We start from the raw sequence: 26,412 nt of genomic DNA, 5'->3' as shown, positions 1-26,412 counted from the left end.
ATATTTTTAGTACGTGTGCTATTAAAACAAATGCAAGCAGCAGGTTAAATTTCTGAACTTTCCTTTTTAATAGAAGAATAAATACATATTTATTCATATAGTTATAGAAAAGCCTAATAAGTACATATAAAATTACACCAGAATCTTGAATTGAAGTTTAAATTTTGAGCAATCTCTCATTAAATAAATAAATAATCAGATAGAAAAGCCCCCTCTATCTGAACCCCACAGAAATTTATATTGCTATGAGACCACTGTCTTGTAGAATAATAAATTCTGGTTATCTGCCAATTTCATCCTGAGTTTCCTATGAACAAACACCATGTCTACTCTCTCTCAGGATTAGCCCAAGGCCAGGTGCAGACACAACAAATGTTAATAAATAAATGATAATTGAACAACACAACAGGAATCTGTTCCTATACTAAGTCTATAAGTAAAACTTCTGTTATGAACAGAGATGATGTAAATAAAGAACTAGAGGTTAGCTAACTGCATTAAAAAAAACAAAACTCGCTCACAGATTGCCACCAGAAAGATTAAACATTACTATGACTCCCATAAGGAGAGGACTAAGGCTATAAAAAAAATGGTTCTTTTTTATGTTGGTAAGATTAACGTCTGAATAATCTTTCAAGCCTCTCTATGGTTAAAGTATGAAATAGCAACAAATTATTTCTTTTGGTGAATAATTTTTTAGAAATACAAAAAAAAAGTTATAAAATAATCCCCAAAAGATGACAAAAACGTGATTTTTTTCCTACTTTGAAAATACAATAATCTTTTTTCATTTAATTCTCCCAGAAATCTTATGAAGAACACATAATAACAAAGGTTGATATAATAGAACCTTACCCAGTGCCCTCAAGAACAAAGAGCATGTGAAATTTAAGAGTATATCAAATCACTTCAAGGAAAAAAGCCTTCAGAATTGTGGTGATGGAAACTTTCTGAACTGTTAAACATCCTGAAACCTCAGTTCAAAACACAATTGAATTTATTTTTTTAATACTCTAGTTCTCGTTTTGATCATCAGTAAAACATGGTGTAATGACGCCCCAAAACTTTTTGACTTGTAAAGGTTATCCAACATTAAATAGGACTGCTGTGGTTTTAGTCAGTATTAATGTTTTGTCCTTTCGTTCACATAACACACGAACTATTATCACTTAATTTGTTTTCATCTCTACTCCCTTATTTTTAATTCGATGCTATCTAGAAGGAAGTGAAAATCTTTTCATGAAATTAAGCTTGCAAAGTCACCTGAATATGTACAATGTCAAGTGAAAAAAACAAGCACTTGATCCCTCACTATTCTTTGATTTCCAAATGTTGAGGTTGTCAGAAGTTCAACAGATAAACGGTACATTACTACATTCATTAGAAGCAGTAGTTTCCTTTTTATGAAATTAGTAATTAGATATTAAACACATTTCTGAATAACTTAAATTATTCACTGACTACACAGGACTCCTGAAATGAAATGGTTAAGAACACGGTAAAGTTACAGTTAGCATGAATTTCAAAATTCATCTTTGTTAAAGAATAGACTTGAAAGTTCTGGTGACAATATTCCCTCATGATAAATGCCACAATATCAAATGTTTCCTATTACCTTAAAATCACTGTATCATTTTGTCGATTCAAGTATCCTTCATTTGCAAGTAAGTCCAAACGAAAAAATCTATTATAGCCCCAGCATTCTCCTACTTCAAAGTCAGATGCAAACTCTCGAATGATATTTTTCGTAGGATCATTGCAGGACTGATGAACCATCTCTACACGATATTCATATCTAAAATTGAAAAACAGAACAGTAATATAGCATTAGTAAAACAAGAATATAAAAGACTCATCAAAACATTAAAGAAGATCATTAATTCCCTGAGAAGAAACTTACTGATACATACAATTACGTTTCTCTCAGAAAGGATTGTATTACTTCTAAAGATAGCAGTATTGTGAATGGGCTACCAAGACATGATTGGCAATAGGTCCTTTTTCCCTCTTAAAAATGTTTACCTATATACCAGGTATAAAACACCACCTCAATAAATAAACTTGTATAAAACAGTACTTTCAAAGTTACTTTTATTTCGGCAAAACTATGTATTTTCCCATATATTCATTACCTATATTGCCTCACATGTAAATATTCTGCCATTTCTTTTAAGGTTTATCACCAAGCAATTTTAAAATAATTATAAAATACTCTACTATATTTTTCCAATTCAACATATATCCAGATAGCCGTATCTTACATAGTATAAAACTTTCAAGTCTTCAAACTCATTTTTACTAAGAAAGTACTGTTATTAAAAAAAAAAGTAAAGAAATAAAGATAATCAGAAGGAACACTCAACAGTAGCCATAAAGCTTCTCTTTTATGGTGGAGGTAAATTTTTAAAAGAAAAACATAATAGCTCAGCCTGTTACTTCTGCTGGAAAAGGCAAAAGAAAAAATTACAGATCCTCACCTACATATATCATGTTAAATATTTCTTTACGTACTGTCAAATATACTAATATCTCTCATAGTATGTTATCTAGATGATGGCACAAAGAACTAACCAATACAAAAGCTGTGATAGTCTGTCTGCCTAGATTTTATGGAAGTCATGAGGCCAGATCTGTAGTACAAAGGGTTCCACTATACGTCCAGAAATAAAACCGAATGTTTATGCACAATTGATTTTTGACAAGGGTGCCAAGATCATTCAATGGGAATATAAAAGTCTTGTCAACAAATGTTGCTGAGAAAATTGGATAGCTATATGCTAAAGAATGAAATTGGACCACTATCTAAATCCATATACGAAACTTAACTCAAAATGGATCAATGACTTAAATATAAGGGCTAAAACTGTAACACTCAGAAAACATAGGGGTAAATCTTTATGAATTCAAATGTGGCAATGGATTTGTAGATTTGACTCTAAAAGTATAAGCTACAAAAAAAACTTGGACTTCATAAAAATTTAAAATTCTTGTGCATCAAAGGACATTATCAGGAAAGTGAAAAGACAAACTACAGAATGGGAGAAACTATTGTCAAATTATATATCTGGTAAGAGTGTGGCATACAAAATACATAAAGAATTCTTGTAACAATTCAACAACAAAAATATAAGGAACCCAATTTAAAAATGGGTAATGAACTTGAACAGACATTTCTCCAAAGAAGTTATACAAAGGACAACAAGCACATGAAAAGATGTTTAACTTCACTGGTCATTAAGGGAATGGAAATCAATACTCTGAGATACCATTTCATACTCACTAGAATGACTATAAAATATAATTAACAATGGAAAAAAATTTAAGTACTGGTGAGGATGTGGAGAAATATGCATTCTTGTAAATTGCTGGTAGGAATATAGTATGATACAGCCAATGTGGAAAACAGTTTGGCAGTTCCTCAAAATGTTAAACATAGAATTATCTTATAATTCAGCAATTCCACAATTAGGTATATAGTAAAAAATGAAACATGTCCATATAGAAACTTGTACATGAATATTTATAGCAGGATTATTCATAATAGGCAAAAGGTGAAAACAACCCAAACGTCCATCAACAAATAATCGGATAAACAAATCGAGGTATATATGTGCAATGAAATATTATTCAGCCGTATAAAGGAATGAAGTTCTGAGATATGCTTCAACATGGGTGAAACCTGAAAACACTATGCTAAGTGAATAGTCTCATATTGCATGACATTTTAAATAAAATATCCAGAATAGGCAAATACACAGAGAAAGCAAACTAATTGTCTAGGAATGGGGGAAGAAAGAAATGGGCATGTTTATTTAGTGGGTACAGGGTGTTTTGGGTGACGAAAACATTCTGAAATTAGACAGAGGTGGTGGTTGTACAACAATGTAAATGCACTAAATTCCACTGAATTGTATAATTTTAAATGGCTAATTATATATTATGTAAATTTCACCTAAAAATAAACTTTTTACTTCTATTTTAAAAATAAGTAGTGAAAAACTAAAAACTCATAAGAAAAAATCAATAATACTGAAAGTTTAGGGAGAAAGTAATAAAGATGGTCAAGTACATCCAGGATCAAGACAGATAAAAATTTAGAATCAATATAAAACAATTTTTGAAAAATCAGTTTTGTATGAAAAAACGTACGTTTGGAAAAAGTTCTTTTATCTACATTAGTTCTTTATAATCACAACAAATATATATATCTGTATTTCTAACAAATGACAATTAACATGACAAGTTAAATTACATAGTATCTCAACCCCAATCTTAAAGCTAAAACCTGAAATTTGAATATTCCAACTTAAATTCTTTCCTTCTATTAAACTGAAAGTCTGAATAAATTCAACAACTATTAACTTAAAATTTTTAGTTTCATTAAAATTACTCCCCCAGGAAAGTTCTCCTTTTTCATTAGGAAGCATCTCTAAGAAATTCCCTTCTCTATAACAAGTCACTCGGTATATTCTGTGAAGAGTCCATTCCAGGATGTCACTCATGTGCAGACTGCCTCTGAAAACCCCGCCCACACACACGTGTCTATGCTAACACACAGCTCTTATACAGAGATCTTTAAGCATAATGAAATTATGAAAGTACTTCTGCAGGTGATATTAAAATGATGTCCCAGGTGGTATTAAAATGTACTAGATAATGACACAATTTAAGTTTTTATTCCATATTTTGGCAGTTAAACTATCTCATTAAATTCTGAATTCTATAATTGAATGACATTTCAGTATTTCAAGAAAAAGTATTCAAAACTCTTCTCTAGAATTACCAAATCATTACAATTAACATGTCTGTTTTTAGCAGAATAGAATAGCCTCATTAAAGTATTTAGGTAATATCTAACAAATACACAAATTCTCATCTTTTTCAACCTTAGTATCCTGAATGTTACTATTTCGTTATCACTGTTATTGCTGTTTGTAAGACAATGTGAACTGTAAGTTCCTGAAGTGTAAATGGTCAACAATAAAAGCACCAAGATTAAACCAGTACCAAAGGTAACAGAAATGTCACAAAATCTACCTATCAGTAAGAGAGGAAGAAGGATCTTCCTACGGCAAGAAATAGAGATAATTCAGGAAGGAGATTCACCAAGAGATATGGAGAGACCCAAGACTGATGGCAGCAACAGGGACATGAACAAAATCCTGTATCACCAAACTACTTACACTAACTCTGGCAAGATCAACCACTGTCCAAACATAAGGGCTGATTTCAGGAAATCAAACAGAGCTTGATGCTTCAGAACGAAGAATACAGAGACTGAAAAATCTCTTAAACAGACTGCTGTTTAACAATGCTTAATTTCATAAACACAGACAATAGTTTAGTGGTTACCAGAGGGTATGAGGGGCGGGGGTAGAGTAGATGAGGGTAAACGGGATCAAATATATGGTGATAGAAGGAGAACTGACTTTGGGTGGTGAACACACGTGATATATTGATGACATACAGAATTGCACACCTGAAATCTATGTAATTTTACTGACCATTGTCACCCCAATAAATTTTAATTTAAAAAAACCAACAATGCTGAACTTAAGGGAATAACTAAGCCACTACAGTCCCATCTGTGCAATGGGAGTGATAATAGAACCTATTGCTCACAAGGTGGTAGTAAAGCAACAGGAGTTATGTAAAACATAGTGCATGGTACAAAATATATATTCAGCAGATGACAGCTGTTCTAATAATACAGGTGAGTCTACCGTTGCAGATTGCACAGGAGATTCGGAGAACTCTTGACTAAAACATACTTACAATCAAAGACCAGAATCCTTTCCAGATTACTAGCATTTTTTCATAGTTTGACTCACCAAAGGTGGCAAGAATATTCTGCATTAAGGTTAATCTATGCCAGAGGTCTTTAAAGTGTAGTCTGTGTGCTCTGGGGGGGTCAGTCCTTACGATCCCTTCAAGGATCCAAAAAGTCAAAACTATTTTCATAACAATACTAAGATGTTATTTGCCTTTTTCACTCTGTTGACATTTGTGCCATTGGTGACAAAGCAATGATAGTTAAAATGAACCAGTAGTCGTTACTGTTATTCATTGCCACATACTTTGAGATGGGAAAAAATTGCCAGTGTCTCTTAAGAATGCCTTTGATGAAGCCGTAAAAATTATAAATGTTATTCAACTTCAACTGGTATCAAAACGGGAAATACACAAAAAGTACTTGTGCTGCATGGTGATGTGCAATGGTTGTCTTTGGAAAACGACTTTGTTCCAATGAGTTGCAAGCTCATTAGTCAGTTTTTCTGGTGAAACATGAAATTGAAAGAATGGACAAACAACCGTTATTGAATTGTAGATAGCTGGTAGACATTTCTAGCCCAAAAAAATAAGGAAAAGATTTGCTGTCAATGAAAAATATTAATTTTGACCAAAGTCAAAATGACAATGAAAGGTAAACATTTTGAATCAATTCAGGACATCAAGGTAGCCAGGACAGTGCAACTAAAGACACTCATGAAAGAGGACTTCCAGAACTGCTTCAGAAAGTGGTAAGAGTAAGTGTGGGATAAGTGTGTTCAATGCAAGGGGGTGTACTTTGAGGGGGCTTAATGGCAATGTGTAATAAATTCTTATTTAAACATCCACCATATTTTTTGATCACACCTCATAACTTCCAAATATTTTAGATTTACAAAATGTCTGTTATTAATATCTAAATTCTATTATGATGAGAACATATTTTTAATGAGTTCAATCTTTTTGAGTTTATTGAGACAAGTTTTAGGTCCAAGGATATGAGCTATCTTGGTAAATATTCTGTATGCACTTAAAAATAATTCTTATTCTGCTGTTATTGGATCAAACATTATATAAATGTCAATCAGGTCAGGCTGGTTAATAGTGTTGTTTAAATGTACCATATATATATATATATATATATATATATATATATATATATATCCTTGATGATTTTTAACCTACTTGTTATTCAATTGAAAGAAGAGTTTTTGTCTATTTCATCTTGTACTTCTATTAGTTTTTGCTTCATATATTTTGAAGATCTATTATCAGAGAAATAAATGTTTAGAATCGTTATATTTCCTCTTCATTAAGTGATCCTTTTATCACTATAAAATAAACTTCTTCATCTCTGATAACATTCGTTGGTGTGAAATCTACTTTGATATTAAAATAGCAATTCCAACTTGCTTTGACTAGTACACCTTTAAAGTGCATTTCTGTGGATAGTGGTACTTGAGTTTTGCATTTTTACCCAATCTGACAATCTATGCCTTTCAACCGGGGTGTTTAGACCATTTACATTAATATATATCTGTCCCATCTGTTCTTTACTAGCTGTTACCTTTTTCTACCTTCTTTAAGATTAAGTTTACATTTTATCCCCTTAGTTGCTTTATTAGGTATTAATATATGTCTTTGTCATTTTAGCAGTGGCTTTATAGTTCACAGTTGTGGTTGACTGAATAATGCCACCCACCAACCCATCCCCTAAGATATCCACGTCTTAATCCCTGGAACCTGTGAATGTTACCTTTTAAGGCAAAAAAAGGGAGTATACAGCTGTGATTAAATTAAGGATCTTGAGATGAAGGGGCTATCCTGGATTATCCGTGTAAACCCTAAATGTAATTACAACTGTCATTGTAAGAGGAAAGCAGAGGAAGAGTTGACAGAAACAGAAAAGGCAAGACAATGTGACCGAGGGCAAATGGAGCGATGTGGTCACAAGCCAAGGAATGCTGGCAGCCACCAGAAGCTGAAAGAGGCAAGGGATGGATTCCCCCCTAGTGCCTGTGGAGCTGGGACACTACTAAAACCTTGATTTTTTTACCTAGCAATAGTTTTTGGACTTTGGTCTCCAGAAATATGAAGGAAATAATTTCTAAGGTTTTAAGCTGCCAAGTCTGGGGTAATTTGTTACAGAAGGCAAAGGAAACTAATACAATAGTATAAAACATCAATCTAGCTTTGTTATTTCACATACAGTGTCAGAATCTCACAAAATTATGTTTCCGTGCTCTATCTTTTTGGCCTTTATGCTTTTGTTGTCATATATTTTACTTCTACATGTTATAAACCCCAAAATACAATGTTATTATTTTTGTTTAGTCCATTACCATTTAAAGTTATTTTAATAGGACACATTTTGTATTTACCCATAAAATTTCCATTTCTGTTGCTCTCCATTCCTTTGTTAAGATTCAGATGTCCAACTAGTATTAGTTTCCTTCTATGTGAAGCATATACTTTAACATGTTTTACAGTCTAGGTCTGAACATGCCTTTGTTTTTTAAAAGATATTTTTGCTGGCTATAGAATTCTAGTTTATTTTTTTCCTTCAGCCCTTTTAAGATGTCCCTCTATTATCATTTCACTGGTATTGTTTCCAACGAGATATCTGAGTTCATCCTTATCTTTAAATGTCTTTTCTCCCCAATGCCAGTTTAAGATTTTCTGTTTATCATTGGTTTTGAAATTTGATTATAACGTGCTTTGCTATTTCCTTCATGTTTCATGTGCTTGTAGTTCATTGAGATTCCTGAATCTGTGGTTTTAAAGTATTTATCAAGTTTGGAACGTTTTCACCATTATTTCTTTACTTTTTTTCTTCCCATCTCCTCCTTTAAGGTCTCCAATTATCTCTACATTAAGCTGTTTCAAGTCGTTCTACTATTTCGGAATTCGTTTTTCTAGGTTTCATTTTGGACAGTTTCTACTGCTACACCTTCAAGTTCATTAATCTTTTCTTTTGCAATATCGAATCTGTCGTTCATGCTATCCAGTTTATTTTTCATCTCAAATATAGTTCATTTTCAAGTTCAATTTGAGTCTTTTATATCTTCCATATCTCTACTTAACTTTTGAACAAATGGAATAGTTATAACTGTCTTGAATGTCCTTTCATATGCCTCACATGAAACTCCAGTTTTCTTTTTTAAGCCATACATTCAGAGATTTCCAGAAATACAAGCTTTCTCTTCAAATAGTATTTTGCTTTAGAAAAAGTTATTATTCATGAAAATTTAATTTATGTTAATATACAATAGGTTTATTATGATTTTAAATGAACTGACAATTTTTAAAAATTTTTTGTTTTAATTTATAATTCAGAAAATATCAATAGATACAACCCACACAAAGAAAAAGTTCTTGCTCAATTTTGATTGATTATTCTCATTGGTTATGTCTTCCTGCCTCTTTGCATGCCAATTAATCTCTGACTGAACAGCTGAGCTTTTAAATTTTACTTTGTGGGATGCCGGATATTGTTGTGATCACAAATTTTCATGAGCTTTGCTCTGGGATGCAGTTATTTGGAAACAATTTGATCCTCTGAGGTCTTGCTTTTATTTGTTAGGTAGGTCCGGAGCAGTGTTTAGTCTAGAACTTAACTATTCCCCTCTACTGAGGCAAAAATTTCCTGAGTACTCTACCCAGTGCCCCATGAATTCTAAGTTTCTCCACTATAGTGGTGGGAACAGAAACAGTTCCTGGCCCTTTATGAGCACCAGGCACCACTTCCTCTAATCTTTTCAGATGATTCTTTCCCCAACCTCATGTAATTTCCTCACAGATGAGCCCTGATCAGTACTCTGTGGAGTACTTGAAAGGAACCCTCTACAGATCTCTGGAGCTCTCTGTCTGTGCAGCTCTCTCCTGATATTCTGCCCAATACATTCTAGCTGCATTGGTCCTCCTGGACACTCAGCACTATCTCAACTCAGAAAGTCTGCCAGACTAGCTTAGCTTCCCCTCCCTGTGTTACAGCCTGAGAACGGTCTCTCAAGGCTGCAAACTATGGCAATCACAGGGCTCATTTGTCTGTTTCTTGTGTATCAGAATTGCCTTCATTTGTTGCCTCATGTCCAGTACCTAGAAAATGTTACTTTTCTTTTTTCTTGGTTGTTACAGGAGAAAGGGTTACTCCCGTTACTCCATCAGAGCTGAAAAGCAGACATCTCATACCAAACCAAAAGATTTTAATGTAATAAACAAAACTTACTGATATGGTTCCAGATTCCACATTACAAATTACATTTAACAAACAACCACTTGTTCAATTATGTTGTAATATCAAAGAAGATTGCAATTATCTAAAACTGCTTTAAAAATGTTCCCCTTTATTCTCACAAGAAAAAAAATTTTTGTAACTTTTTATGGTGACAGATAGTAACTAGACTTACTGTTGGTGATCATTTCTCAGTGTATACAAATATTGAACCGTTATGTTGTGTACCTGAAACTATTAATGTTATATGCCAATTACACCTACTAAAAATAAATAAATAAATAAATAAAATGTTCCCACTTAACAAACAGTAGATTAGTGGTTACCAAGGATGGGGAAAGGGAATGGGAAGTGACTACTAATGGGCGTGGGATTTTTTTGTGGGGTGATGAAAATGTTTTGAAATTAGATATTGGTGACAGTTGAAGTACTCGGTAAATACAGTAAAATCTACTGAATTGCATACTTATTTAGAAGGTAAATTTTATGGTATGTGAATTACATCTCCTTAAAAATAAACTTTCCCCAACTGCATGATATTAAAAATCTGTGAGGCTAGATTTCATACATATACTTCAACCGAAACAACTTCCTGCACAAAATTAAATATAGAAGCAGATGTGAGAATCTAGTCACCTTTTTTAAAGGCGTACATTAAAAGAGTTCCAAAAATGCAAAACAAAACAAGTTTTGTCATCAAATATTATTTTGCTTACTTTAGAAAATGTTATTTTTCAAGAAAATATTTATGTTAATATGCAATAGGTTTATTAAAGTTAATTAATAAAACTTAAAACATTTTTCCTCAGTTTTCACTTCTAATTTAGAAAATATCAATAGACAATCCCCACTAAGAAAAACTCTTTGGTGTTTCCAATAAATTTTATGAATATAAAGAGGCCTGAGGCTATATATACAATTTGAGAACTGTCAGTCTATGCCATCATACTATTCCGGGATTACATACTAGTGTACACCTTAACAAACACAACAATACAGTAATTAACAAAACAATTAATAAGAAAATGCTAAAAGTAATGTACATAAACATATATTAAAGTCTCTTATTTAATTGCATGTCTTACTTGGAAGTTTCAGGCAAGCCAGCTGAGAGTTCCAGAAACACAGATAAGTAGTAACCACGAACAACTCCATTTCCATCCTTAAAAAAATAAAAGATGTTATACAAATACAAATTTCAGATCAATTTAAATGTAAAGAATTAAGCCACAATGAAACAAACAAAAAAATACACATTAATATCTGATATTTGGATTGGGAAGTACTTCTAAGCTTAAAAGCAGTAAGAGAAATTAAAAAAAAAAGATTTGAGTGTAACTATTCAAAACTTTTGTATATCAAAAAAACTTGAAAATATTAAGGCACACAAACTAAGAAAGAGTTTTAATTAATTAAAATTAATTAATTAAAGGGAATGCACATTTTTCACTTCAGATCTTTATTAGCTAATAACAGTAGAAATTTTTTTGACTTAATATTTACCATCAATTTAAGGAACAAAATTTTTTATTGCTCTTATTCACATGCCAGCTATATGTCTAACAAAATACTGGCCTTAACATTTTTCAATAGGCAGAGGATTCTGGGAAAATCATCACAATAATAGCAGCATAGTTTCTGCAACTCTCCAAATCCAACCATAAAACAAAAAATAACTGGCCAGCAAAACCAAAAGGTCACAAACAACGTTTACAACAAAACTATATCGCAGGTCACAAGCCCAAAATAAAAGCAGGTAAAGACACACCAATTACATCCACAAAGACCTGAATGATATCAACATCAGTATGAGAGAAAGAAGAGGGAATCAATGGGACATCTAAATGGACCAGAAAATAGAAAATCACAAAATGGCCAAGAGTTACTGACTGAAAAGCATCGTGAGCCAAATACAACAGCTGAAACTGGAAAGAGCTGCTCAATGCAATACCAGCTAAGTACAAGAGGGCGTAATATTAAAAAGTCTGAGAACTAAATGCACTCTAGTCACTCTAAACTCTTGAAAACGAATATCCAGGGCCTTTCAGTACAAATCCAGAGATTGCAAACAAACAGCCAGAGTGAAATAAAAGATAAACAACACAGAAACAATAGAAACAAAGGGAGGGGAAGGTCCACATAAAAGTGGAGGAGGGGGTCCGAGCCAGGGAATCTCTCAATAAGGCACCATATTTTTGATGGCCACATCACACTGGATATTCACATGCAAAACAAGGAAGCTGCATCCCTATGCCATACACAAAAATTAACTGAAAACAGATCAACGATCTAAATGAAAATCCTAACAAGCAAACCGTATAGTAGTAAACTACTGAATTTAAAAACAAGATTATGTGAGCATTTAGACAGTATTAGCAAATGCCTTTTAAGGATTAGTTTATCATCAGACTTTACCTCAAGAAAGTGGAATTGAATATTTCAGATACACAGTGAATAAAAAAACATGAGCCAAGAACTGTATATCCAGCAATACTGGCTTTACAAAGGACGCAAACTGTTTTCAACATACAAAAACTCAGGGAATATTGTTTCCATCAGTTCTTTCAATAGAATCTACTAGAGAACAAGCTGTGGACATCCAAACTATTGTCTAGACATGGCAGAAGAGGGGAATGAGGACAGCATACGCAAAAATATTTTAAAACAGTTCTCAGTGAGCAAATTGATGGTAGAATTAGAGTTCCTCTTCTGAGGTGCCTGTGTTTGTCAGGTGAAATAAAGCAAACGAGTGACTGAATATGAGCTATCCTAATTCTCTCATTTCCTATGACTTCAAGAAGTATGAGTCCTAGAGTGGAAGAAAGAAGATACAAGTGTAATATAAAGAGATTAAGTTTATAAAAACACCTCTATAGTCTTAAATATGAATTGTAAATGTGAGCATTAACTCAAGTTAATTCTTTTAAAAAAATCCATACATGTATCAAAAAACCCAATATTCTACAATTATATAGCAATTTTAAAGTGTTCATATATTTTTTTTTCCCACTGAGATCCCTGGAGCTAATCCATTTCAATTTTATCCACACTCCTACAGTTTTTCTCAAAGTATGGTCTTTGGCCTAAAAACAAACAAAAAAACCTATAAACTGTACAACACCAACAATGAACTCTAATGTAAACTAGGGCTTTGGGTGATAACATGTCAATGCATGTTATCAACTGCATGTCAATCATAATGATAACATGTCAATCAACTGCAACAAACGCACCACTTTGGTGCATATGTTGATAATGGGGAAGGCTGTGTATGCGAGGGTTAGGAGGTGTATGGAACTCTCTGTATTTTCCACTCAATTTTGCTGTTAACCTAAAACTGCTCTTAAAAATCAAGTCTGCTAAATAAATTTTTAAATAAATACAGATTACGCCCCCTGCCCCAGAAACATCCCATATATTTACCTTCGTATTTCCTAGCTCTGTTCACTAAGGAGGCCTAGAAACAGTGACCGACCTGATAGAAATGAACATCCCTAGTGCCGTTAGGTCTTAAAATACAATCTTCCAACTAATAGGAATCAAGGTTCTTTGGATAAAACGGCCAGTTCCAGGTACGGAGTAAAAAAATGTACAAGATGAGCACAGAATATCTTGCCATGGACGAGAACAAGAAAGCTAACTACTAGGGTTACTACTAAGCAATGTTAGGGTCAAAGCAAGAGACACAGAAGCCAACTTGAAGAGATTAAGTATATATAAATCCATGAGTTCATAATGGTATTTTTTAAAAACCTAATTAATCATTTTCAGAGAATAATAAAGAAAACTGGCAAATAACAAGAAAGAATCCTGCCTCTTCTACATGAACTGTACTATTGGGTAACCAAATAATAAAGGAAAGCATCTCTTTATAAAAGTGTAACAACTAACAAATGAAAAAGAAACAATAAAATGAGAATATCACTGTTTTGCAACTCCCAATAAATTAACAGATGAACAAAATGAGCATCAATAGTTGCCAAAATCATTAAAAAACATGTGACTAGACATCACATGATAAAAGAACACACTACCGCTTATATTCTTGCTATAGGAATCAAGTATGTGTCTCATCATGCCACGGGATCCAGCTGCCAAATTAGCAGAAAATATGTAGGTCATACTGAAATGCACCATGAGTATGTGTCCAGCATACATCTGTTTCTCGTGGCTTTCTGTATCTATTTTTACTTTAAAAAATACTTTTAAAATAAGAATTTTAAACATTTCATCTAAAGGTAAGTATCTGCCCACAAACAAGAAATAAATTCAGCAATATGTCAGGGTTCATACTGTTCATTTTGAACTCATTTTTTCGTAGATCTAGTAATAGACCCTATAGTAATATAAAAATTGTCATTACTTTAATTCCTTACTCCACTAAAAAAGTGAACCAGTGTATTAGAGAATCTTGAGAAAAAGATCTTGGCTTAAAATGTTATTAGAAATATGAAAAACTTACTGGGTAAACTTTTAACCTCCAACAAAGTCCTGAAACTTGAAGAGGTGGACTGTAAACAGGATCTGCTCTCTGGCGCAAAGTGCTAAAGTCAAAGAAAACCAACCAAATCCCAAGATCAAAATTGTTGTGAAGTAGCATAGGCAAAACCAAACCCAACCACTTTATTTATGTTGCTTATTTGAAATCCTGGACAAGAAATAGAAGGTGACTGAACAAGTTAAAATTACACTGTATTAATTTATATATATAATACTTACATTCTGAAATAAAAGAAAATTTAGTAATACTGAAATATTTAGCACTATCTTTTCAGTTTCAAGTTAAAGAAAAACCTCAAAACCGTGACATTTTAGGGAAAAGGAAAATATAACTAAGTGTCCTGAGTTTAACTACCACTTCAACAAGCAGTCTTTTATCATTAAAGGGAAAAAGAAATGCGCTTCTTTCCTCACATCCCTGTAGTACAATTATCCTTTTTTTTAAATAGAAAAACAAAAGAACATGTGCTAAATCTTAACACATGAGAGGAAATCCTCAGAAAGTACATATTTAGCCACAAAGTTATCCCGTAAACAAAAACAAATTAAACAGGGAGAGGTATAAATTCTGTTTGGCTTATTTTGATGGTTATGACCTCTCGAAGTTATCTCCCCAAGGCAAGACCTTATATTCTTGGTTCTCCACTTCCATACCACCCTTGAAGACAAGTCCCTTAGGACATTTTTGTTTTAAGATCTTTGCTTTGAATCTTAGACAAAAAGCAGTAATGGCTAAAAAAATTAACACTCAAGTTATGAAACTTACAAATTTCTTAGAATAATCCTACCTTACCTACAAGTCCTGACTTTGAGCTGAGATAAATTGGACCCAAAATGGACTTCTTCCTATCACTCTTAATTCAGAGAATGGGTAGGGTGCTCATTGATCTCTATCACCAATTCGCCCCATCTTAGCAAAGGCTACGTGGACCCTCTTCTTCTAAAAATGATTCCCTTTCCTATACTAAAGAAGCAACCCGTCCTGAAGAAATAATGCAATCCAAACAAATGACCTCTCTGTTTCTAATAGGAAATTTGTTTCTTCTAAGACTACACTGAGTTGTCAAAGAGTTCGTTAGGTCTATATCCTACCCAAGAATAACACCTTCCTGGCTCTTATGCATACATACAAAAATCCAGAGTTGTCAAAAACTCTTACCTGAAATTCTCTAAAACAAAAGTAGCTGAATCATAAGATGGTACTAATTCACTAAAAAGAAGCAAAGGCAAAATAAAATTATTTGACTTATATAAGTTTAAAGTTTCATTTAGTTAAAAAACAAAGTCCTTCAGTAATATCTTATAAACTTTATTAAACTAAAATAAGTCCCTCAGGAATATTTTTAAATCCTTATTAAAAATAACATTAAATCAAACAAATTCATAAAACCATCAAAAGATGACATCAAAAGTCTGCAATGAAATGGGGGCCTCAACAAATATTTTATAAAACAGCTCTTTTAAAAAATGCAATATATAATTAAGTGTTAAAATAAGTGTAAGCGACATTTAAAAAGTACTCATGAAATAGGACAGGGAAGAAAATGGTGCTTAGACTGGGAACCTGAAATATGAAACCAATATAAACAGGTTTAAAGAAAACAAAAGAAACAGCAAAAGCAAAACACATCACAATAAATTCCCAAACTTCTTTCTTCAGAACAAATTATGAGGAATACTGACAAACCGTAAAGACTGTGAAACTATTTATTAGCAAACCTATACAATTTTATAGGATAAGAATAAATAATCACATAGGGGGCAAGCAGAATGGCTGAGCACATAAACAGCATCTTCAAGGCAAGATGACTTCAGGCAAAGTGACTTTCACAGTCTTCTCCAGAACTGAACTACAACCACAGGGGACAGGCAAAGTGATAGTCCATTTTGCTGCTAAATACCCTTAGACCATGTGAATAGTCTGTAGCACTGTCCCTAGAATACCTCAGTGTTCCTCAGAGCGCTGTCCTTAGAAATAGTAAAATATTTATGATAAAGACACTACCATATATATTAATAGTATTGTAAGAGTGTTATACATTTAATATATAAAATCATAAAATTACCAAAACCTGTAAGCCATTTCATCACAGCTCCAAATGTATTTTCTGAAGTTCATGAAAATTTGTGATTAACAAAATAAGATACAAGATACACCCATAGCATTTTCACACTTTGATAGTACCTAAAGAAATTAGTGGTTTGCCAGTGAACATACACCATAGATTAAAAAATGCATTATTCCTTATTTTATGGTATATATAGCTGACTAGCTCACAGCTTTACACAGATTGCCTTGTATAGCTAGGATTCCATTGTCAAGCACCCCTGCCACAACCCTAAGCAGTTGTCACTTTTTCTTAGAAGACTCACATTCCTCATTCCCAGACCCTTTAGCATGGTTAACCGTTACTATTCCTTCAGATAACAGATTGCAAGTGTCATTCCTTTGGAGGTCTGCTCTGACTTCTCTTCATTATATGCTCTCCTAGCACCAATATACGCAAACCCCAATTAGCCAGAACCAATCCAATTAGTGCCTGGGAAGCCCTTCCGGAACCACAAACTGAATCAGAGCTCAAGGAAGTCTCCCTAGGATGGTCTTCAAATTTGGTCAAGTCATGACATGCTTTGGGCTATAATTTCGTGCAACTTCTACTCACACAAGTGTTGGTCAGCTCTCCCACAAAATTCCTAAGATCCTTCATAATGTCTAAAGACTTCAACCAACCCCCAGTTGCCTGCTGATCTTCATACTGTTTCTTCCCCCACGTCCTTAAGATCCAGTGTTTCCTTTGTTATTTTTGCTGTACAATCAGACTATCATTGTCATTTTTATCAGCCATTAAGGGTCAAAAGGATTCACCAAAACACAAACAACCGAAGGAGAGATCACAATTAACTCACAACAGTGAGGTAGAAAGCTCAGGAGCTAAAGAATGTAGATTGCTAAAGCTCACTAACCAAGAGGGTACAGTATGGTCTGCCTTAGCTCTCACTTGCTGAGAGAAAGTTATCACATTCAGAACACAGAAATCAATCCTAGGGTATTGTGATATATACACCTACATATGTGTATTTTTAAGGGAAAACTTTCAAATACAAATAACATAACAAATTAGTGCTATGGGGCAGCATTAAACAGGATGCATATACTTTGCCTATTACCAGTCATCCCATTTTACTACTGCTTCAATAATCTATCTTTCTCACAAAGTCATAATTTGAGGAAATAACTTTCTATTATGCCTACTACTTAACCTAGCATACACCTAGAACATAGCTGGCATTCAAATATTCACTGAATGGGTCATAAGGTGGGCAGCAGGCAGGTGTGGAGTTTGCTCTGCCCACTTAGCAGCAAGGGCACCTTGGGTAGGCCTGCGGTCTGGCACAGCCACGGCACGTGGACCATGTCTGGGCAAGGACTTCCGAGACTACCTCATTTGAGATTGCACTTCAGGGGCCCAACAGCCAATTGGGGTCTTCCCATTGCTACCATCAATGACATGAAAAAGTCTCCCAGGATTATCAGGGCAGATGACATTTGGTGCAGCCTCAAAACTGGCTCCTGTTTGCATGCCACAAAGCAGCCCGCTGGACAGGGCTTATCAAACAAGAGACACGAGAGAGGACTAAAAATACATCAGCATAACAATGGAAAACAAAGAACTAACTGGCTCCTTGAAGAGAAGGCATTGCCAGCTGCTGTAGCTGAGCCACAAATTCCACCATGAAGTATTGCTAAAGAAAATATGCTAAATGCAATTTTTGCTAACCAATTTTTTTTTTAAGTGTGTTTTTTCAGGACCCATTAGCTCCAAGTCAAGTAGTTGTTTCAATCTAGTTGTGGAGGGCGCAGCTCACAGTGGACCATGTGGGGATCAAACCTGCAACCTTGTTAAGAGCTCTCACCAACTGAGCTAACTGGCCACCACAGAATTTTTATAGATATAGCTGAGAGTCCGTAAACCAACCCTCCACTGCCTTCCAAGTACTGAATATTTTACTTCTCATAAAGACTAGCTCAAAATACGCAATCATTTTAATAATTCCCAATGGTTTTACCTGCAATAATAGCATATTATCTATTAAAATTTAGCTAATGAAAAACTGAAGAGAACAAAATTTGTAACTCTTAGCAGTTAAGTACTCAGAAGTCTTGACTTTTTCTTTAATGACCGTGAGACAACTGATAGCTGGCCACATACATAAAATCTCATCGCCAGTGTTTGAAAAAGTATCTGTATTTCCATGCAGTGTATATTGAAATGCTGTAACTTAATGGCAATAAATGATTTAAATATTTGTGTGTCTGTCTATCTATCTATCTATCTATCTATGGTGAATCACCTATATCTATCTACCTACCTACCTACCTATGGTGAATCACCTATCATCAACTAACTAAACTTAAGACAATTCAGTCATGATCTCAAAGCTTAGAACTATTCACCACCACTGCTTTGCACATCTAAACTCTGGTCTGTAACTTAATGTCAATAAATGCTGGCCTTTCTTATTTGAGCCTCTTTTTTTGCTGATCAATGCACCAAGAGATGAACACCTACCTATTTCCTACATATTGCAACTCGTGAACTAAGTTTCTAATAAAAATTACAATTAAGTTATAAGCCAAAATTCCCAGTAAGACAGGAAGCATTACTGGAGAGAGGGAATTGTAAGGTGACCTTCACCCAAGGAAAGCTCTTCAATTATCAGACTTGTAATTTTTAAAATTTTTTGGTGGTTTCCTGTTTATTGATGTGCCTTCTACCTTCCCCTTCCCAAGTTCAATCCCTCCCATCTACAACCAAAAAAGAAGGTAGTGAAAGCAAGAATTGTTGGGGTTCTAAGCTCCTTGGGAGGTTAGAAAGGGAACCGAAACCAAAACAATCACTGGATGTGACAAAGATTGACAGTCAAGGAGTCTAAAGCGGAGCTGCTTGCCTGATGAGCTGCTGCCAAGTGGTATCGGGATAGTAGTTTATCCATATCAGTGGGTCCCAGACTTTAGTGCAGAATTACTTAGGATGCTCAAGATTTATTTTCTGGATACCACGCCCCGAAGACTGCAGGGAATAGGCCTGGAAATTTGCATTTTGGACCAACACTCCAGCTCTGACACAGGTGATCCATGTACCATACTTTGAATTGAAAAACATTTATGTTTGTATATAGTATTTAGGTCAAACCTTGTTTCATTCCACTAGGGATGGAATGCTTGAAAAATATATATACGTATTTCTTCAAAACTGAAATGGCTGACCACATTATCAAAGAGGCAGCCTTCATTAGTGAACATCTTTATCCTTAGGTTCAACCAAATTTCTTTAATGATAGCAAATACCCAGTTCTTTTAATAGTCAGTGCTTTAATATGAATACTGTATCTGGTTTGTTAATTCAGAAAGAAATGGAGACTTATCTTATGGTCAGTGAGAACTACCTGAGTTCTGGTTGTCAGAAAAATTTTGCCCTTCTGTTTACAGAACTGTGGGTGGTCATGATTCTCAGGAATGTACCTGTGATAAGGAACAAGGGCTTACACCCTAATTCTAAACCAGGGGCCATTCTGCCCCCAGGGAACATTTGGAAATGTCTAGAAACATTTTGTCACAACTGTAAAGGGAGAGGTGCGACTGGTGCTACATCCTACACAGGAAAGCTCCATCCACCCCACAAAGAATTATCCAGCTCAAAATGCTAACAAGGCCAAGGATGAAAAACCCTGGCTTACACTATATAGTCTATTACAATCAAGACCCTGTGGCCAACAGAGGGCATAACATATTCGAGAAAAAAGCAAAGGAAGTGAAACACATACACATTTTTTATAATAAAGGTTGTTTCCTAAATGTACCACAGTCCTCAGCATGCTAGAAACACTTGACAGTCTTTCATAAGCCATCTCTAAAGTATAGGATAGATTGAAATCCATCATAGCAATGTATTTCTGTGAAACAGTGGTTAAACCTCTCATCTTAGGAATAAGCTAAGGAGAGTTAAAAAGAAAAAAAAACTACAAATGCCTAGCTGTACCCAATGTTATGAACTGAACTGTGTTCCCCCCCACCCAAATTCATATGTTGAAGCCTTAACCTCCAATGTGACTGCATTTGGAGACAGGACCTTTAGGGAGGTGATTAAGGTTAAATGAGATTATAAAAGGCAGGACCCTAACCCAGTATGACTCTTGTCTTTAGAAGAGGAAGACATCAGAGATTGATTCTGTGCATGCAGAGAAAAGGTCATGGGAGGACACAGTGAGGAGGCAGCTGTCTACAAGCCAAGAAGAGAGACCTCACCAGAAATTAAATTTTCCAGCACCTTGATATTGGACTTCCTGCGTCCAGAACTGTAAGAGAATAAACTTTTGTTGTATAAGCCATGTAGTCTGTGGTATTTTGTTATGGCGGTTCAAACAGACTAATACACCCACAAAGATTTTATTTCAAATGACCTGAAATATGGGCCAGCACTGGTAATTTTCAAAAGACTCCCAAGTGAGTTAAAATACACCAGTGTTAAGAATCACTACTCTTAACACCACAGTGTAGTCTAACATTGCTTAGAAGAATATTCTGTTCAGAAGAATTCTAAGACTGCCCAAGATAAAAACTAAAGATGTATAGAACGCAACCACCTCTTTCCTCCCACTATCTTGTAGGATCTGGAGATAACATCATGTTGCCTTCAAAATATTTTGGCATTTCCATCTATTTATGAGTTCTCCTTTTGACAACATACGTGTAAATAAGTTATAGTCGCCATGTAACAAGATATAAGTAAACTCAAAAGGTAAATAAAAGAATGAACATGAGGGCCGGCCCGGTGGCTCAGGCGGTTAGAGCTCCATGCTCCTAACTCTAAAGGCCGCTGGTTCGATTCCCACGTGGGCCAGTGGGTGGGCCAGTGGGCTCTCAACCACAAGGTTGCCAGTTCAATTCCTCCAGTCCCACAAGGGATGGTGGGCAGCGTCCCCTGCAACTAAAGATTGAACCCAGCACCTTGAGCTGCAGCTCAGCTCCTGGATGGCTCAGTTGGTTGGAGCACATCCTCTCAACCACAAGGTTGCTGGTTCAACTCCCGCAAGGGATGGTGGGCTGCGCCCCCTTCCACTAGCAACGGCAACTGGACCTGGAGCTGAGCTGCACCCTCCACAACTAAGATTGAAAGGACAACAACTTGACTCGGAAAAAAGTCCTGGAAGTACACACTGTTCCCCAATAAAGTCCTGTTTCCCTTCCCCAATAAAAAAAAAAAAAAAAAAAAAAAACCTTAAAAAAATAAATAAAAATAAATAAATAAAATGAAACAACATGGATGGACCTTGAGAGCTTTATGCTAAGTGAAATAAGTCAGACAGAAAGACAAATACTGTATGAGCAAATACTGTATGATCTCACTTATATGAGGAATCTAAAAAGGGGTCAAAAGGTATAAACTTCCAGTTATAAAATAAATAAGTCATAGGAATGTATGTAATGTACAGCATAGTGACTATAGTTAATAATACTGTATTGCATATCTGAAAGTTGCTAAGAAAAAAAATGTTTAACTATGTATAGTGATGAATGTTAACTGGACTTATTGTGATCATTTCACAACATACACAAATATTATATCATTATTTTATAAACCTGACACCTTATATGTGAATTGTGTATCAGCTAAAGAAAAAAAAAGAATGAACAATGATGAAATAAAATGGGATCAATATTTTTTTCTACTGTATGGATGAAGTTCCAGGAAACAAACAATTCGTAATTCACTATCAACTTCTCTTTACATTCAGAAGCATAGTTAAGTCCACCAGAATTTTTTTAAACCAGATTTACATACAGAAACTAAAGTTCGCTACACCACCTCATTTTAAACAGCACCTTAAAAAAAGATGAAGTTAACAAAACAACATTCTTTTGAAACAAGTATATGCATTTGAACATAAACGTCATATAAAAACGGAGTTAAAAAACTGTCATACCTGGTAAAATCTGGTGGAACAGGAGTGGTAACAAAGGATGCCATGGGTTTTCGATGAACTTGCTGAAACATCATGAGAATCTCTGAACTCTTAGATATCAACTCACTCTTACTACAAGACCGCAACTGCGTGAGGAAAACAAAATTACTATTCATTAGCACCTAAAAATCCTTAATAAAGAAGGATAACAAAAATTATTCTCATAAACTAAAAAAAAACTGAGATAGTTATAAACTAAAATTTAGTTATAAACTAAAAAAAAAGCTGATAAAGAAAACAGAATGATTTTCAAAGTGGGTTTGAGAATTAAAAATCTGCAAAGAACCTAGGTTTATTTATTTCCTTTCTAACAATAAAGTCATCAAGTGTATTTGATTTTAACGCATTTTTCTCTGATACAGCAAGGCAAATCCAATTTTAAAGAACTACAAATATATTTTAGGCTGCTACAGTGAAGCCATTATGTATATTAATAAACAAATCCCTATAGGTTGTTAGCCTTCAAACAAGGATTTCTCGAACTGCATTCAAGGGACCACAGAAATGTTAAGATGTAACACGCACACAAAAAGTTTTAACCATAATATTAAATGTCAACTATAGTTGAAAAAAAAAAAGGTTTAACTTGTACTGATTTGGGAATCACTATTTTAAGTTATGCCAAAGGTAAAAAGTGAAAAATCCAACTTTAATAAAATACACCTAGTAGTTAAGACTAACTTTGTACTCAAGGCAACCAGTCTGAAGTCCTAGTTCTGCCACACACTGATTATGACTCTGAGAGCCTATTTGTGTATGTAAAACTGGAATAATATCTATGCTTGCTTTGCTGGGTTTGTTATAACAGTCATGAAGCTGTAGGAGAAACAGCTTTGTAATAAGGTCTTCAGAGGACACAAAAAGAAGGCAGCCCTTTGCAAGCCAAAGAGAGACCTCAGGAGAAACCAAACCTGCCAACACCTTGATCCTGGACTTCCAACCTCCAGAACAAGTAGAAAACAAATTTTTCTTGTTTAAGCCTCCTAGTCTGTGGTACTTTGTTATGTCAGCCATACCAAACTAATACACGATCAAATGGCATACAGATGATAGTCACAAAAATTACGAGTACTGTACTTGGGTTTTATATCTTTTCAATGAGTTACTTCATACTTATAGCTCATATTCAAATGTTTATTGAATACATACTGTGAGTATCCTTCCTTGACCCCACTTCCTCCAAAGGTAACTCACTCCTTGACTGAACGCTATTGTCACTATATAGTACATGTGTTTGTACAAGTACTATGTGTCTATACACATCCATAAACAATGCTCTGAATGTTTTCAGGCTTTACATAAATACTATCAGGCTATATTACCATGTAGCCTATATTCTTCAACCAACATTGTTTTTGAGATTTAATTGTACTGATATTCATAATCTACGCATTTTAACAATTTTAAAGGACATCATTGCATGAATATAGTACAATTTATTTATCATCTTTATCAATGGACATTTAGGTTGCTTCCTATTTTTCATTATTAAAAATAACTCTGGAGTGAAGACCCAGAAGGTGCACAGCTCCTTGTTCACATATTCGAGTTTCTCTAGGACTGGCTAAAGCATACTGACAACTTTTAGCAGACAGTAGCAAACTGCTCTTCAATGTTTGCAGATTCGTTTCCATCAGCAGTGTAAAAGTTCCCTTTGCTGTACATTCTTGTCAACATTTAAATTTTTACTGATTAATTTTTGCCAGTCTAATGAGTAAAAGATAGCATTTTGTTGTCTTGGCTTATATTTATCAGTTTATATTTTCAGTTTATCAATGAAATTTCACTCTTACTGGTCATCTCAACATCCAATTCTGTGAACTATCTGTTCATATCCCTTGCCCACTTTTCATGAGATTGTTTTGGCTATTTATGATTGAGCTGTGTTTCTTTATAAATTCCAGATAACCATTCCTATTCAGTTTTAGGAATGACAAAAATCTTTTCCAAGTCCATAGACTGTCAACCTAGTTTTTGAAGATTTTTTTTGTTCAAAAATTTTTAATTTTGATGCATTCAAACACTACTCCTTATATTTTGCACCTATTGTGCCTTCAGAAGTCTTTCTCTACCCATACCAAAGATTTTCTCTTCTAAAATAACCAAATTTTGCAATTCATATTTAAGTCTTTAACCCACCTGGAACTGAGTTTTGTGTATGGTGTAAAATTAAAATTAAATTTTCCCACATGTATTGCTGTCAATATTTGTTGAAGGGTCTATCTTTCTCCATCTCCAATCATGTATCAAGTCTTCACACATACCTGGGGGTCTGTTCCTGGGCTTTTTATACCGTTCTGCTTATCCATTTGTCTGTGTTTATGGCAAAATCTGTGTCCTAATTACTATCGCTTCATATTGTGTCTTGATGTAAGATATAACAAGAACCCCAACTCTGTTCTTCTTTGTTTTTAATCCAGGAATATGTTGTCTATTTGGGGCCCCTTGCTCTTTCATGTTAATATTGGAATAATTCATGTGGTCTTGCCTTTTAATCTCTTGAGTTACAATCAAAGAGATTTTTCTAATAATGAAACATTTCTTTGATTAACCTTACCTGATCTTGCTTTCTTGTTTAGTTTTTTAAAATACCCTACTGATTTTGATTTGCCAGTATTTTATTTAAGATTTTAGCATTTATATTTACAGTAAGGTTGAGCTTTAATTTTCTTTTCTTACAATGTTCTTATGCCAATTGGTTATTAATGTTACATCCCTCTCCAAAGAATGAGATGTTAGCTTTCATACTTTTTGTATTCTCTAAGAAAAAACTGTTATGATAAGCAACCAATATTTAAAGATTTGGTAAAAAATTTCCACTAGTCTGGATTTAACATGCTTTGAAGGAGACAGACTTATTACCAACATAATTTAATTACTGTTCCTCGGTTTAAATTATACTTTTTTAAGTCATTTTTGGTAATTACAATTTTCTAGAAAATTAAGTCTTTTCATGTAGATTCTATCTGAATAAAGTTGCTCTTATTTGTAAAGTACATAAAACAGTGTTTGGTATACCAGGGGTTCCAAAAAAATGTATACAAGTGGACAACTTTGGTCAGTGTTGCTCAAGCAGTAGTCCGCCGCAATCAGAAGTGTGTGGACATTGATGGTAACCACTTTGAGCACGGCTTGTAATTGCAGAAGTCAAACACGACTGGTATTCATCTTTTGTTATTGGTATATATTGAGTATTACAATTTTAATACAGTTTTCCTTTCTTAAAATGTGTATACATTTTTTTGGCACCCTCTGTACAGATGATTTATTATAGAAATATACACTTGAAACCTATGTAATTTTACTAACCAATGTCACCCCAATAAATTTAATTAAAAAAGATACAGTAATCAAAACACTGTAATGGAAAATAAACAAACAAACAAACAAACAAACAAATGGAACAGAATAGGGTCCAAAATTAGACCAACATGTATGTGGACATTTAATTTTGGGGGGAAAAAATGCAAAGGCAATTCAGTGAAGAGAGGCTGATCTTTAATTAATAGTGCTGGAACAACTGGACAACAATATACAGAAACAAACATACAAAAACAAAAAAACACCTTGGATCAAATACCTCACATACAAAAATAACTTAAAATGGATTAGACTTAAATACAAAGCTTGAAACTACAAAACTTTTGAAAGAATACAGAGAGAAAATCTTTGTGATCTTTGGTTATGTAAAGATTTCTTAGCTATGACACCAAAAGAACAAATTGGTATCTTAGACTTCATCAAAATTAAAAACTTCTCCTCTTCAAGACACTTAAGAGAATGAAAAGACAAGCCACAGACTTGAAGAGAATCTCTGCAAAGCATGTATCTAATAAAGGAATTACATCCAGTTCTTTATGTAAAGAACTCTCAAAACTCAACAA

At 34.1% G+C, this 26,412-nt stretch overlaps 1 protein-coding gene across 6 annotated transcripts in view; it reads right to left on the bottom strand.

Annotated features, from left to right (window-relative positions):
• TRIM37 (tripartite motif containing 37) overlaps nucleotides 1-26,412 on the bottom strand; it is a 164,403-nt gene that overhangs the window by 119,172 nt on the left and 18,819 nt on the right. For all 6 annotated transcript variants that reach the window (XM_033091886.1, XM_033091885.1, XM_033091887.1 and 3 more), the window contains exons 9-13: nucleotides 22,490-22,614; nucleotides 15,663-15,713; nucleotides 14,466-14,547; nucleotides 11,089-11,165; nucleotides 1,616-1,795 (exon numbers count right to left, since the gene is read on the bottom strand). In XM_033091886.1, the coding sequence (XP_032947777.1) occupies nucleotides 1,616-1,795; nucleotides 11,089-11,165; nucleotides 14,466-14,547; nucleotides 15,663-15,713; nucleotides 22,490-22,614 (515 nt within the window). The remainder of the gene's footprint in view (nucleotides 1-1,615; nucleotides 1,796-11,088; nucleotides 11,166-14,465; nucleotides 14,548-15,662; nucleotides 15,714-22,489; nucleotides 22,615-26,412) is intronic.

Source organism: Rhinolophus ferrumequinum, chromosome 21 (genome assembly GCF_004115265.2).
Source record: "Rhinolophus ferrumequinum isolate MPI-CBG mRhiFer1 chromosome 21, mRhiFer1_v1.p, whole genome shotgun sequence".
Taxonomy (NCBI): domain Eukaryota; kingdom Metazoa; phylum Chordata; class Mammalia; order Chiroptera; family Rhinolophidae; genus Rhinolophus; species Rhinolophus ferrumequinum.
Note: the sequence above shows the minus strand (reverse complement) of the source record. Positions and strands in the feature narration are given on the sequence as shown.